At 44.2% G+C, this 15,221-nt stretch overlaps 1 protein-coding gene across 1 annotated transcript in view; it reads right to left on the reverse strand.

Moving 5' to 3' along the window:
- Positions 1 to 3,102: 3,102 nt before the first annotated feature.
- The window catches only part of LOC141207501 (uncharacterized), a 66,316-nt gene continuing 54,197 nt past the window's right edge, over positions 3,103 to 15,221 (reverse strand). Inside the window, exon 2 of the mRNA XM_073664414.1 lies at positions 3,103 to 10,451. Within this exon, the coding sequence (XP_073520515.1) occupies positions 7,787 to 10,451 (2,665 nt within the window). The 3' untranslated portion in view covers positions 3,103 to 7,786. The remainder of the gene's footprint in view (positions 10,452 to 15,221) is intronic.

A 15,221-nucleotide genomic window follows, 5' to 3' on the forward strand; every position in this document is an offset into this window, starting at 1 on the left:
TTCCAATTTAGAATTCTACGTCTTCTAATTATCAGAAACAAACTGGCCAAATGCATAATATAAAACGACCCCCGGAGCTGAAAAAATTAATCAGACACCAGGTTCGTATTGCCTACTCGTAGATCAAATACAAAAAAGGAGAACAAAGAGAGCAATATGGCAAAACAGACAGCAATTTTATTCAAAAATACGTTAACAGAGTGTAAAAAATCATGTGGAGATAACACAGCAATGAGGAAAAAAGAGGTGCCAGAGCTAGGGCATCTCCTGGAGATCAGGCAGTGGAATATCCGACCCTGACAGGTACATCTAAAAGAGGGACAAGGAGTCCAGAAATAGGTGCATAGATAGATTAATCAAAAACCCTCCGTTGAGAGGGAAACAGCCCCATTGTCGGGGAGAGAGTCCAAGACAGTCAATGAAGCAATATAATAACTCTAATATAATAATTAGTGACTGGCAAGGACTTAAAGCAATAGAAAAATGCACCAGAAAGTGCAGGTAGTGCAAGACGCACCCCGACGCGCGTTTCGCTTCTTCTTTCTCAAGAGGCGCCTCTTGAGAAAGAAGAAGCGAAACGCGCGTCTTGCACTACCTGCACTTTCTGTGACTCCCCTGGGATCTGGCCGACTGTTCCACACTTAGGTTTCTCCCCTTTCGTCCGTTTGGGTGAGTGCCATGCAATAGAATTCAGGTACATCCTGGACACCGCTATCTACTACATATTGGTGCCTGATTTGGGTGCATTTTTCTATTGCTTTAAGTCCTTGCCAGTCACTAATTATTATATTAGAGTTATTATATTGCTTCATTGACTGTCTTGGACTCTCTCCCCCACAATGGGGCTGTTTCCCTCTCAACGGAGGGTTTTTGATTAATCTATCTATGCACCTATTTCTGGACTCCTTGTCCCTCTTTTAGATGTACCTGTCAGGGTCGGATATTCCACTGCATGATCTCCAGGAGATGCCCTAGCTCTGGCACCTCTTTTTTCCTCATTGCTGTGTTATCTCCACATGATTTTTTACACTCTGTTAACGTATTTTTGAATAAAATTGCTGTCTGTTTTGCCATATTGCTCTCTTTGTTCTCCTTTTTTGTCTTCTAATTATCACCTAATAAAAAAAGTCTAAAGACTGGATTAATGAAAAATTACTTTATTTTATTTGAACATAATTTATAGCATAAACTTGAATGTAATAAATGTGAAAAACATATTCTCTGAGAAAATACGGTCAACAGAAAAAGTTAATTGCAGTAGAAAATCTGCTCTAGGCCACTTTCACACATTCAGTACTTGGTCAGCATTTTCATCAGTATTTGTAAGTCAAAATCAGCAGTGGGACAATCAAAGGAAAATTATAATAGAAACACATGCACATGCATGTATTTTTCACCGACTCCAGATTTACAAATACTGATATAAAATACTGACCAAATATTGAACGTGTGAACATGCTCTTATGATCATATGGCAATACAGTATTTTCAGAGCTAAAAATAATAGATCTGGAAAAAATTTTGAAGAATAGATTCATAAAACAAAGTAGAAAATGTCATAACTTTTTTTTATTTTACATTTAAGGGTATGTACACACGTTAAAGGTGTATGTGAATACAAACACTAAATATTTAACATAAGTACATATAGGTAGATGGATAAGTCATGGGTACCATAGTCAACATGAACAGAAATATTATAGGTATAATAAGGTATATACTGTAGTTAACCTAAATCAATGACTGACCATTCAGGTGGATGCACAGGATAATGAATTGACATATATGCATATATATGGGAGATATGACACATACACAAATAGTTAGTATAGCTACAGATAGTGCTAAATAGTTAGTACATACTGAAATAGCAGCAGTGGACTCCTGTATGATGCGCCCACTCCGCACGCACGTTTCGGCAGTGCCTTCGTCAGGGGACACTTTTATTTTTTCCTTGCAGATTTCAAGCAGTTTCAAATCGGCAGCATGTCAATTTTTTCAGCATTTTTGTGGCGTTTTTCACCCATTCTAATTCTGGGAAAAAAACACACAAAAATGCGTGTTTTTTTTATGCAGCGTTTTTTTCTGCCAAGAGACATGTTTTTGATGCAGAAATGTCTGCAACAAATACTTAGCGTGTGCACATACGCGTAAAAGCTGCCTGAAACTAAAAAACTTATTCATTTTTTTAAGCACTTATTAAAATGGTGGTTCAGCCTTAGACTATAGTCACTGAGCACTGTGAGGATTCTCTTACTTGTGATCACGTGCCGACTAGACGTACGTGGCCTTGTTGAATGCAAGACTATTGAGCAAGGCCGGACATGTCTAATTGGAATGTGATTGTAAGTATGCAAATCACATATTTGCGGTCACATGACCACTCGCTTTGAAAACCTCACCGGAGAATCCTCATAACATGCAGTCCGCACTGTGTTAGGATTCACAAGTCTGCAGTCACATATATTCACTGCAGACTTGTAACCTAAGGCCGGACAACCCCTTTAACTTGCTTTCCAAATTTTGTTTTGTAGCCAGAACAGAGAGACACTTAAAGAGCAGTTTCTGCTCTGGAGGTTTCTGCAAGCATCTATTGCCCCGTTAATTCAGATCATTATTGGCTAAAAGATTTATGAACAATCTGCAAACAAGAAGTAATTATACAAATTAGATGCCATGAATGCAGAATTGCATTGTGCATTGTTAGGTTGATGGTAAGGATTATGATTATGTGTTAAAATATAAAACAGGCAGCATGAGCATGTACCGTAATCATTCATCTATAATATAATAGTAGATATGTCCCTCTGTCCGAAGTCTCCACGGACTGCGCATGCGCGACGCGCCTGCGTAGTCTGGCTCCAGTCAAAGGAAAACATCTGCCATTACAGGTGAGAGGGAGGAGAATGAGGCTGGGGTGAAGGACTGTGGTGCCGGAGGTTGCGGTATGTGGAAGCGTTCACCGCATACCGCTATCTCCGGCACCATTAGGCTACATACCTCGCTCTCCGGCGAGTCTGGAGGAGGAGTGTGACGCCTGAGTTCGCACATGCGCATAGCCCGATCTCCGGCGCCATTTTGTTGAAGACAAATTTGCAGTGTGCAAATTTATCTTCAACAAAATGGCTCCGGAGATCACGCAATGCGCAGGCGCGAACTCCGGCACCACACTCCTATTACAGACTCGCTAGAGATCGAGGTCGTGCTGCAAGGGCGAGGGCAAAAGGTGAGTAGGAGTGTATTTTTTTTTTGTATGGATGGAGCAGCACATAACAGGATGGGGGAGCACATAACAAGATGGGGGCAGCACAAATACTGGGATGGGGGGCAGCACAAATACCGGGATGGGAGGCAGCACATAACAGGATTGGGGCACGGGATGGGGGAGCACAAGACAGGATGGGGACAAAGGATGGGGGCAGCACAAATAACGGGATGGGGGGCAGCACATAACAGGATGGGGGAGCACATAACAGGATGGGGGCACAGGATGAGGGCAGCACATAACGGGATGGGGGAGTTGGATGGGGGCAGCACATAGCAGGATGGGGGCGCACATAACAGGATTGGGAAGCAGGATGGGGGGCACACATAACGGGATGGGGGACGCATAACAGGATTGGGAAGCAGGATGGGGGCAGCACATAACAGGATGGGGGACGCACATAACGAGATGGGGGAGCTGGATGGGGGCGCACATAACAGGATTGGGAAGCAGGATGGGGGCGCACATAACAGGATTGGGAAGCAGGATGGGGGCGCACATAAAAGTATTGGGAAGCAGGATGGGGGCGCACATAATGGCATGGGGGCGCACATAACAAGATTGGGAAGCAGGATGGGGGCAGCACATAACGGGATGGGGCAGCACATAACGGGATAGGGGAACACATAATAGGATGGGGCGCAGGATGGGGGCAGCACATAACAGGATTGGGGGGCAGGACGGGGGCGCACATAATGGGATGGGGGCAGCACATAACAGGATGGGGGACGGGATGGGGGCAGCAAAAATACCGAGATGGGTGGTGCACATAACGGGATGGGGGAGCTGGATGGGTGCAGCACATAACGGGATGGGGGCAGCGCATAGCGGGATAGGGGAACACATAATAGGATGGGGCGCAGGATGGGGGCAGCACATAACAGGATTGGGAAGCAGAATGGGGGGCGCACATAACAGGATTGGGAAGAAGGATGGGGCAGCAAATAACGGGATGGGGCGCACATAACAGGATGGGGGCACAAGATGGGGGCAGCACATAACAGGATGGGGCGCAGGATAGGGGCAGCACAACAGGATTGGGAATCAGGATGAGGAGCACACATAACAGTATTGGGGATCAGGATGGGGGTAGCATATAGCAGGATAGGGGGCACAAGATAGGGGCAGCACATAACAGTATGGGGGCGCAGCACATAACAGGATGGGGGGCGCACATAACGGGATGGGGGAGCTGGATGAGGGCAGCACATAGGATGGGGGCGCACATAACAGGATTGGGAAGCAGGATGGGGGCAGCACATAACGGGATGGGGGCGCACATAACAGGATTGGGAAGCAAGATGGGGGGCAGCACATAACGGGATGGAGGCAGCGCAAAATGGGATGGGGCGCAGGATGGAGGCAGCACATAACAGGACTGGGAAGCAGGATGGGAGGGTGCACATAACAAGATTGGGGAGCAGGATGGGGGCACACATAACAGGATTGGGGAGCAGGATGGGGCACACATAATGGGATGGGGGCAGCACATAGCAGGATGGGGGCACAAGATAGGGGCAGCACATAACAGGATGGGGGCCCAAGATAGGGGCAGCACATAACAGGATGGGGGCGCAGGATGGGGGAACAAGATAGGGGCAGCACGTAACAGGATGGGGGCGCAGGATGGGGGCACAAGATAAGGGCAGCACGTAACAGGATGGGTGCACAAGATAGGGGCAGCACATAAAAGGATGGGGGAGCAGGATGGGGGCAAAAGATAGGGGCAGCACATAGCAGGATGAGGGGCGCACATAACGGGAAGGGGGAGCTAGATGGGGCAGCACATAGCAGGATGGGGGCGCACATAACAGGATTGGGAAGCAGGATGGGGACGCACATAACGGGATAGGAGGGCACATAGCAGGATTGGGAAGCAGGATGGGGGCAGCACATAACGGGAAAGGGGCACACATAACAGGATTGGGAAGCAGGATGGGGGGGCAACACATAACGGGATGGTGGCAGCGCATAATGGGATGGGGGCGCAGGATGGAGGCAGCACATAACAGGATTGGGAAGCAGGAGGGGGGCGCACATAACAGGAATGGGGAGCAGGATGGGGGCACACATAACAGGAATGGGGAGCAGGATGGGGGCACACATGACAGGATGGGGGCGCACATAACGAGATGGGGCAGCACATAAAAGGATGGGGCGCAGGATGAGGGCACAAGATAGGGGCGGCACATAACAGGATCGGGAAGCAGGATGGGGGGCTCACATAACAAGATTGGGGAGCAGCATGGGGGGACGCACATAACAGGAATGGGGAGCAGGATGGGGGCACACATAACAGGATGGGGGCGCACTTAATATGATGGGGCAGCACATAGCAGGATGGGGGCGCAGGATGGGGGCACAAGATAGGGGCAGCACATAACAGGGTGGGGGCGCAGCACATAACAGGATGGGGGGCCGCACATAACGGGATGGGGACAGCACATAGCAGGATGGGGACGCACATAACAGGATTGGGAAGCAGAATCGGGGGCAGCACATAACGTGATGGGGCAGCGCATAACGGGATGGGGGCGCAGGATGGAGGCAGCACATAACAGGATTGGGAAGCAGGATGGGAGGTGCACATACCAAGATTGGGGAGCAGGATGGGGGGTGTACACAACAAGAATGGGGAGTAGGATGAGGGCACACATAACAGGATTGGGGAGCAGGATGAGGCACACATAACGGGATGGGGCAGCACATAGTAGGATGGGGGCAGCACATAACAGGATGGGGCACAAGATAGGGGCAGCACATAACAGGATGGGGGCGCAGGATGGGGGAACAAGATAGGGGCAGCACGTAACAGGATGGGGGCACAAAATTGGGGCAGCACGTAACAGGATGGGGGCACAAGATAGGGGCAGCACGTAACAGGATGGGGCGCAGGATTGGGGCACAAGATAGGGGCAGCACGTAACAGAATGGGGGTGCAGGATGGGGGCACAAGATAGGGGCAGCACGTAACAGGATGGAGGCACAAGATAGGGGCAGCATGTAACAGGATGGGGTGCAGGATAGGGGCACAAGATAGGGGCAGCACGTAACAGGATGGGGGCGCAGGATGGGGACACAAGATAGGGGCAGCACGTAACAGGATGGGGCGCAGGATTGGGGCACAAGATAGGGGCAGCACGTAACAGAATGGGGGTGCAGGATGGGGGCACAAGATAGGGGCAGCACGTAACAGGATGGAGGCACAAGATAGGGGCAGCACGTAACAGGATGGGGCGCAGGATAGAGGCACAAGATAGGGGCAGCACGTAACAGGATGGGGGCTCTGGATGGGGGCAGCCCATAACAAGATGGGGGCAGCCCAAATACCAGGATCGGGGCAGGACAAATACCAGGATCGGGGCAGGACAAATACCAGGATGGGGGCAGCACAAATACCAGGATGGGGGTAGCACACATACCAGGATCGGGGCTGCACAAATACCAGGATCGGGGCTGCACAAATACCAGGATCGGGGCTGCACAAATACCAGAATGGGGGCTGCACATAACAGAATGGGGCAGCACATAACAGGATGGGGGCGCACATAACAGGATTGGGAAGCAGGATGGGGGCCAGCACATAACGGGATGGGGGCGCAGGATGGGGGCAGCATATAACAGGATTTGGAAGCAGGATGGGGCCGCACATAACAGTTGGGTAGCAGGATGGGGGAGCACATAACAGGATAGGGGCAGCACATAACAGGATGAGGGCACACACAATGGGATGGGGGAAGCACGTAACAGGATGGAGGCACAAGATAGGGGCAGCACTTAACAGGATAGGGGCGCAGAATGGGGGCACAAGATAGGGGCAGCACGTAACAGGATGGGGGCGCACGATGGGGGCACAAGATAGGGGCAGGGCAGCACAAATACCAGGATGGGGACAGCACAAATACCAGGATGGGGGCAGCACAAATACCAGGATGGGGGCCGCACATAACAGGATGAGGGCACACACAATGGGATGGGGGAAGCACGTAACAGGATGGAGGCACAAGATAGGGGCAGCACATAACAGGATAGGGGCGCAGAATGGGGGCACAAGATAGGGGCAGCACGTAACAGGATGGGGGCGCAGGATGGGGGCACAAGATAGGGGCAGGGCAGCACAAATACCAGGATGGGGACAGCACAAATACCAGGATGGGGGCAGCACAAATACCAGGATGGGGGCCGCACATAACAGGATGGGGGCTGGACATAACAGGATGGGAGACCATATACCAATAAAAATGCTCGCCACCCGGGCATAGAACGGGTTCAATAGCTAGTTGATTATAATGTTCACAAATACTTCTACAAGCAAATTAATAGATAAATTTGAAACTCAACTGCTGAAATAACCTACGTATTACTGTAAGCTCTTATGTAATGCTGTGTAGTATATTGCCTAGAGGCAATAACCATTTGTCCTAAAAAGTGGTAAGTGTTCACAATTTTAAAAGCAATCAAAAAAGGCAGCAACTTAGTAAAAAGGGATAAATTGTATTATACTGGGACAAGTAGAGAAAGTCAGGGACGAAGCTTAAAAGTGTCACTTGCTCTTACGATCAGTGGTTTAAACAACTGTTTTGAGGAGATATCTGTATCCTTATAACTTTGCACTTTATATTTGGATATGTCATTGATCGTGGCATTGTTTATTGTATTTGACATAGAGAGGTCCTCAGCTGATGGAATTTGATATTTAGATGTTATTCTTTTGTCCGTCTCATGGTTGCCCTCTTTTGAGCTATGCATCAGCTCAGCAGAGGTTATTGGATCTATCCTATTCGCCTTCCCATGACACGAGAACTCTTGTGAATCCTCTGATTGACTCTCTTCATAGGTTGTACGTAATGAATCGGCACTCTTTCCCACTTTTTTATGATCACGTGTTGTCACTTGTAAAGAGATGTCCTCTAAACTGTTCCCTTGTCTCAAATGATGATCATGTATCTTGGATAGGTCCCTTCCAATTAGTGTTTGATTATTCAAGTCAACCTTTCCATGTGCACATTGTTTTTTATTTATGTAGCCAAGAGACTTCTTATTGCCCCCTGTTTCCTGGAAAGCATTTTTTCCATTTAATAATGTATCTGAATGTGGTTTTGTATTTGGGCAGTATTTGACTTGTTCTATACAGGTTTTTATTGGTGTTTCATTATATCTTGTGCTTCTACTGCCTGTAGCTTCATTAATATTCAAAGTTTTCTTGTGAACTTTTACAATTGTGGCAAAACTCTTTTGAGATGGAACAGTTGGTTCAGTGCTGAATGTTGCTCTCTCTGTTAGAACTGATGGAATGTTTTTTAGATTGTGTTCTGGTGCATACAATTGACAGAGGTTACCATTTTTGGTTTCTTCTTTATTATTTTCCTTGTATCTACTTGAGCATTTTTTCAATGCTTGACAATTAGGAACTTTTATGGGTTCTGCTTTTATTTGGACACCCACAGAATTTTCTACTTCATGCATGTTGAGATTAAATATTTTGTGTCCTTCACCAATATCCTTTCTTTCTTGTACCTGATGTTCCTTTTCCATTTTAGAGATGTTCTTCAGTTCAGTCTCTTCTGACTTCACACAGGTGGACATGTTATCACTAATATTTAAAACTTTGTGCTCTTCATCAGTGCAGCCATTTTGCATTTTACTTTTTGAAACCAAATTGTTACAATGGTAGATACTGACATCAAGTTCTTTTTGTGCTCCTTGGTCAATATTGCTTATCACCTTGTTAACATTACCTGTGTTACAGAAATTAGTACAGTCCTTGGCTTTATCTGTATTAAGACCAAGATTCTTAATATTGATATTAGGTATACATTCATTCAAAATGTGTTCTGTAAGATTTTTGCTACTTTCCAATTTCTGGCTGTGGTCTAAAAAGTAGTCACTCATAAGTTTCATAGCCTCATAGTCACTTCTATGTTTCATATCACCATTACTGGTATCATGTGTCTGTGTGTTGTGCTGGCTGTCTAGAAAAGTTTGGTTACCTAAATCCATGTATCCTGAATATCTTTCTTTTTCATCTGATTCTTGAACATCAACTGCCGGCTCAATCTCTACATTGCCAAGAACATTTACTGTATCTGAAGAATAACTGTTTGCAGTATTTGTGTCAGTTATGTTTTCCTGCTGTTTTTTAACACTTTCATATGAGCTTTCTATTCCATTTTCTCTAATCCATGGATGTTCTTTTCCTTTTTTCAAATGATTGCTCTTCTCTAGATTTTCCTTCATGATTGTGGTTTGTCTATAACACAGCAAATTGTTCTCATTTTTGTCATTTCTACATGTTTGTTCCTGTGAATCCACCTTCTTGGAATTTAGAATTAACGTCTTTGGACTATATACCTCCACCGTTAGGATCTTAGCCTGGACAAATGGAATAATCTCTTCCTTTAGAGCTGCACATTCAAGTATTGGAAGTTCCCTACAATCTGCAGTCATTGTGGAGGTATGTAACACCCGAACCTTTGCATTTCTAATAGATTTAGTACTTACAGAGATTTTCACATTATGTTCTTTTGGAACCAGAGAAGATGTTGCACACGATACAGAGTAGATAGTACAGTTTTGTTCAAACTTTTCTTTTAGGGCAGAAATAACCGTGTTTTTATTAAGTATTTTGGGCATAAAAGTTTTTATGCTTTCTGGTTTTATTATATTTTCCTTTTCTTCTGCAACAATGAACTTAGTCAAAATGGCTTTTACTCTACCTTTATTCTTTGGACTTTTACCTTTATTAAAGTGTAGGTCATTTCCTCCGTTTTGATCTTTGGTTAGCTTTAATTTTGAAGGGTCTAATTTTCTGACAATGCTTCCTTTGCAAACTCGATTTGTACACTGATTTTCTGTAAAGATTAGTTTGCCTACTTCCTTAATCTTTTTCATTGGTGGCTCATGGTTTGGGTTCATGAACTTGGACTGCAAAAGCTGAAATCTGGATGGCCTTAACACATTTTTGCTGTTATTTTGTTCTTGCAGATTGTGTTGTGTTTTGTCTCTATGAAGCTTAGAAGTAGTTTCATTTTTTGTTAATTTTGTGTTTTCCGAACCATTCAAATTACTGATGTAGTCCAATAGACTTATGAGAATAGACTGTTCACCTGGGTTCAAAATTTTATTGATTTTTTTCTTCAAAAGCAGTAGATCTACTGATATCCTATCTCCAGGAACTTTTAAAATGCTGTGCAAAAGAAAATTAATTTACTTTGTAATCATTGTAAATAATCACTTAACACACATTCTATTCTCATAGTAAAACTCTTTGAATATATTTGCTATACTTTGCTGATTAAGGGATGTAGAATAGCCTACTTTTTATTCCTGATGCAGCTAGTAATATGATGAATGATTTTCTATTAGTCACATAAGCATAGCTATAAATGAAAACACACTAAAGATTGATTTGCATGACAACGTCTTGACTCTGGTGCAATAGGTACTACTAAATTTATAAATAAAATAAATGATAAATGAATTGATGGATCAATTTATAGATAAATAGATAGGTTGACAGTCCTCCTTGTCCTAAAACAGGGGTGGGGGTAGGGATGGGGAACCCCACCCTTGTCCTTTTCTCCGGCCCCAGATAGATTCCCGGGGACCACAGTGCTCGGTCTGGCAGTCGTGTTTTTCAGGCCACGGACCATTTAATTGCTCTTTACACTGCGAGTATGCGCAAGCAGAGTTCACTACTGAACACTGACGTGCTTGCAACGAAGGATTACATCCTGACGCTGGGCAGTCCTTTCTGTGTGGAGTCAGCTCGCTCTCTGCTTCAGTCACATTGATGAATACAGCAATGCAGCCCCAGCATCTCCTAGAATGTTTATGCCCCAGCGTCTCCTGTGATGTATATGCCCCAGCACCAGTGTTTCCTATGTGATGGGTATACACCAGCTCCAGTGTATCCTGTGTAATGATATTTGTCTATACAGGGGTCTTCTACTATGTGATGCATATTCTGCAGCCCAATGTATCCTATGTGATGTATATGGTACAACTCCAGCTTCTCCTGTGTGATGTATAAACTGCAGCCCCAGCATCTCCTGTGTGATGTATATGCTCCAGCCTCAGCATCTCCGATGTGATATATACAGCAGCCCCAGCATCTCCTATATGATGGATATTCTTCAGCCCCAGCATCTCCTATACGATGATATTTGCATATAGAGCAGTCACGGGGTCTCTTATGGGATGTATATGCCCCAGCCCATCTCCTATGTGATGTATTTAGCAGCCTCAGCGTCTCCTATGTGATGTATATGTTTCAGCCCCAGTGTCTTCTATGTGGTGTATATGCTCCAGCCCCAGTGTCTCCTATGTGATGTATATGCTGCAGCCCCAGTGTCTCCTATGTGATGTATATAGAGCAGTCTCGGTGTCTCCTTTTTGAGGTATATAGAGGAGTCTCTGTGTCTCCTATGTGATGTATATATAGCAGCCCCAGTGTCTCCCAAGTGATGTATACTTCAAACCTTCCACTGCTTGAGTTCTATACAAGTTACATGAGCAGTGATGAATTTCCCACTATGTTCAGAACTTTCTACTGTGAGTTCTTTTCATATATCTTTTCAGAACTCATCGCAAAGAGTTGACTGCATTCCAGATCGATGCAAATCTGGAAAAGCAGTTGTGAAGAGTATCAACAATACCATCTAACATTGCACCAAAGAGAAGCAGTTCCAGCCATCACATTAGATGTGAGTTAATTAATTGTTTGACCAAATATAGCAGGATCATTTTCAAGTTAATAATTTTGGATGGCCCCGAATTGAGTGCATAAATTTCCGAATGGGCCTTGGCAAAAAAAAATGGTTCCACACTCCTGTCCTAAAGGATCACTAAACCTAAAGATGAATAAATAAAGCAAAAATTGTCTTCACTGTGTTTTCAGCATTTTCAAGAAATATACAGTATATTTGTACATATATTAGATTGTGTTTACAAACATGTAACCTTCTTTTAATTAATACTAGATAACAGTATGTTACTTAATCCAGTGATCCTCAACTCCAGTCCTCAAGGCCCACCAACAGATCATGTTCTCAGGATTGCCTTAGTATTGCACAGGTGATGGAATTATTATCGAGACAGCAGAAATTGCTGCATACTCTCTCACCTGTGCAATACTAGGGAAATCCTGAATACATGATCTGTTGATGGGCCTTGACTGCTGGAGTTGGGGAGCTCTGACCTAATTTATATGAAGCTGAATGGTAATATAAGTAAACATGCACAACATGAAGAAATCATTGCCTATCAAATCATGAAATACAGTACATGACACATACAGTTATATGAAAAAGTTTGGGCACCCCCTATTAATCTTAAGCTTAATGTTTTATAAAAATTGGTATTTTTGCAACAGCTATTTCAGTTTGATATATGTAATAACTGTTGGACACAGTAATGTTTCTGCCTTGAAATGAGGTTTATTGTACTAACAGAAAATGTGCAATCTGCATTCAAACAAAATTTTACAGGTGCATAAGTATGGGCACGCTTATCATTTTCTTGTTTTAAATACTCCTACCTACTTTTTACTGACTTACTACAGCACTTTTTTTGGTTTTGTAACCTCATTGAGCTTTGAACTTCATAGCCAGATGTATGCAATCATGAGAAAAGCTACTTAAAGTGGCCACTTGCAAGTTGTTCTCCTGTTTGAATCTCCTCTGAAGAGTGGCATCATGGGCTCCTCAAAACAACTGTCAAATGATCTGAAAACAAAGATTATTCAACATAGTTGTTCAGGGGAAGGATACAAAAAGCTGTCTCAGAGATTTAACCTGTCAGTTTCCACTGTGAGGAACATAGTAAGGAAATGGAAGAACACAGGGACAGTTCTTGTTAAGGCCAGAAGTGGCAGGCCAAGAAAAACATCAGAAAGGCAGAGAAGAAGAATGGTGAGATCAGTCAAGGACAATCCTCAAACCACCTCCAGAGAGCTGCAGCATCAACTTTCTGCAGATGGTGTCACTGTGCATCGGTCAACTATACAACGCACTTTGCACAAGGAGAAGCTGTATGGGAGAGTGATGCGAAAGAAGCCGTTTCTGCAAGCACGCCACAAACAGAGTCGGCTGAGGTATGCAAAAGCACATTTGGAGAAGCCAATCTCTTTTTGGAAGAAGGTCCTGTGGACTGATGAAACCAAGATTGAGTTGTTTGGTCATACAAAAAGGCATTATGCATGGCGGCAAAAAAACACAGCATTCCAAGAAAAACACTTGCTACCCACAGTAAAATTTGGTGGAGGTTCCATCATGCTTTGGGGCTGTGTGGCCAATGCCGGCACCGGGAATCTTGTTAAAGTTGAGGGACGCATGGATTCCACTCAGTATCAGCAGATTCTTGACAATAATGTTCAAGAATCAGTGATAAAGTTGAAGTTACGCAGGGGATGGATCTTTCAGCAAGACAATGATCCAAAAAACCGCTCCAAATCTACTCAGGCATTCATGCAGAGGAACAATTACAATGTTCTGGAATGGCTATCCCAGTCCCCAGACCTGAACATCATTGAACATCTGTGGGATCATTTGAAGAGGGCTGTCCATGCTCGGCGACCATCAAACTTAACTGAACTGGAATTGTTTTGTAAAGAGGAATGGTCAAAAATACCTTCATCCATGATCCAGGAACTCATTAAAAGCTACAGGGAGCGACTAGAGGCTGTTATTTTTGCAAAAGGAGGATCTACTAAATATTAATGTCACTTTTCTGGTGAGGTGCCCATACTTATGCACCTGTCAAATTTTGTTTGAATGCAGATTGCACATTTTCTGTTAGTACAATAAACGTCATTTCAAGGCAGAAACATTACTGTGTCCAACAGTTATTACATATATCAAACTGAAAAAGCTGTTGCAAAAACACCAATTTTTATAAAACAATGAGCTTAAGACTAATAGGGGTGCCCAAACTTTTTCATATAACTGTAACTCCATGCAGTTGTCTCAAGACTGATGTATTTCAAGAACATTCCTAGACAGCATATTTGCAGATTGTACTGTTGTAAACTAGGTTAACACCGATTTTGTAACATGCATTTTAAAGGAAATCTGCTTCAAAATCCACATAAAAAAATTGTGTGTGAACAAAGTCTTAGACCACGGCCCCACTATTAGTATTTGGTCAGTATTCGGTCAGTATTTTTTCTCAGAAGTGGGAGACAACACCAGGTGAGGAACAATCAGAGAAAAGGTATAATAGAGACAAGTCACCAATTCTGCATTTATCACCCACTCCTGGTTTTGGCTCCCACTTCTGAGAAAAAATACTGACCGAATACTGATAGTGGAGCCGTAGCCTTAAAGTGAACAAAGCCTTACAGTGTTGTTTAGGAGTGCCTGTGTATGCATACTATGCATACTAAGTTGTTCTCTCCACAAAAATTGTGGATCCGCAATACATTCAAAGTAATTTTTTATACACTGCTCAAAAAAATAAAGGGAACACTCAAATAACACATCCTAGATCTGAATGAATGAAATATTCTCATTGAATACTTTGTTTTGTACAAAGTTGAATGTGCTGACAACAAAATCACACAAAAATCATCAATGGAAATCAAATTTATTAACCAATGGAGGCCTGGATTTGGAGTCACCCCTAAAATTAAAGTGGAAAAACACACTACAGGCTGATCCCACTTTGATGTAATGTCCTTAAAACAAGTCAAAATGAGGCTCAGTATTGTGTGTGGCCTCCATGTGCTGGTATGACCTCCCTACAACACTTGGGCATGCTCCTGATGAGGTTGCAGATGGTCTCCTGCGGGATCTCCTCTCAGACCTGGACTAAAGCATCCGCCAACTCCTGGACAGTCTGTGGTGCAACGTGACGTTTGTGGATGGAGCGAGACATGATATCCCAGATGTGCTCAATCGGATTCAGGTCTGGGGAACGGACGGGCCACTCCATAGCTTCAATGCGTTCATCTTGCAGG

The sequence above is a fragment of the Phyllobates terribilis genome, unplaced genomic scaffold, assembly GCF_046119375.1.
Source record: "Phyllobates terribilis strain yellow unplaced genomic scaffold, ASM4611937v1 Scaffold_2__4_contigs__length_985480577, whole genome shotgun sequence".
Taxonomy (NCBI): Eukaryota; Metazoa; Chordata; class Amphibia; order Anura; family Dendrobatidae; genus Phyllobates; species Phyllobates terribilis.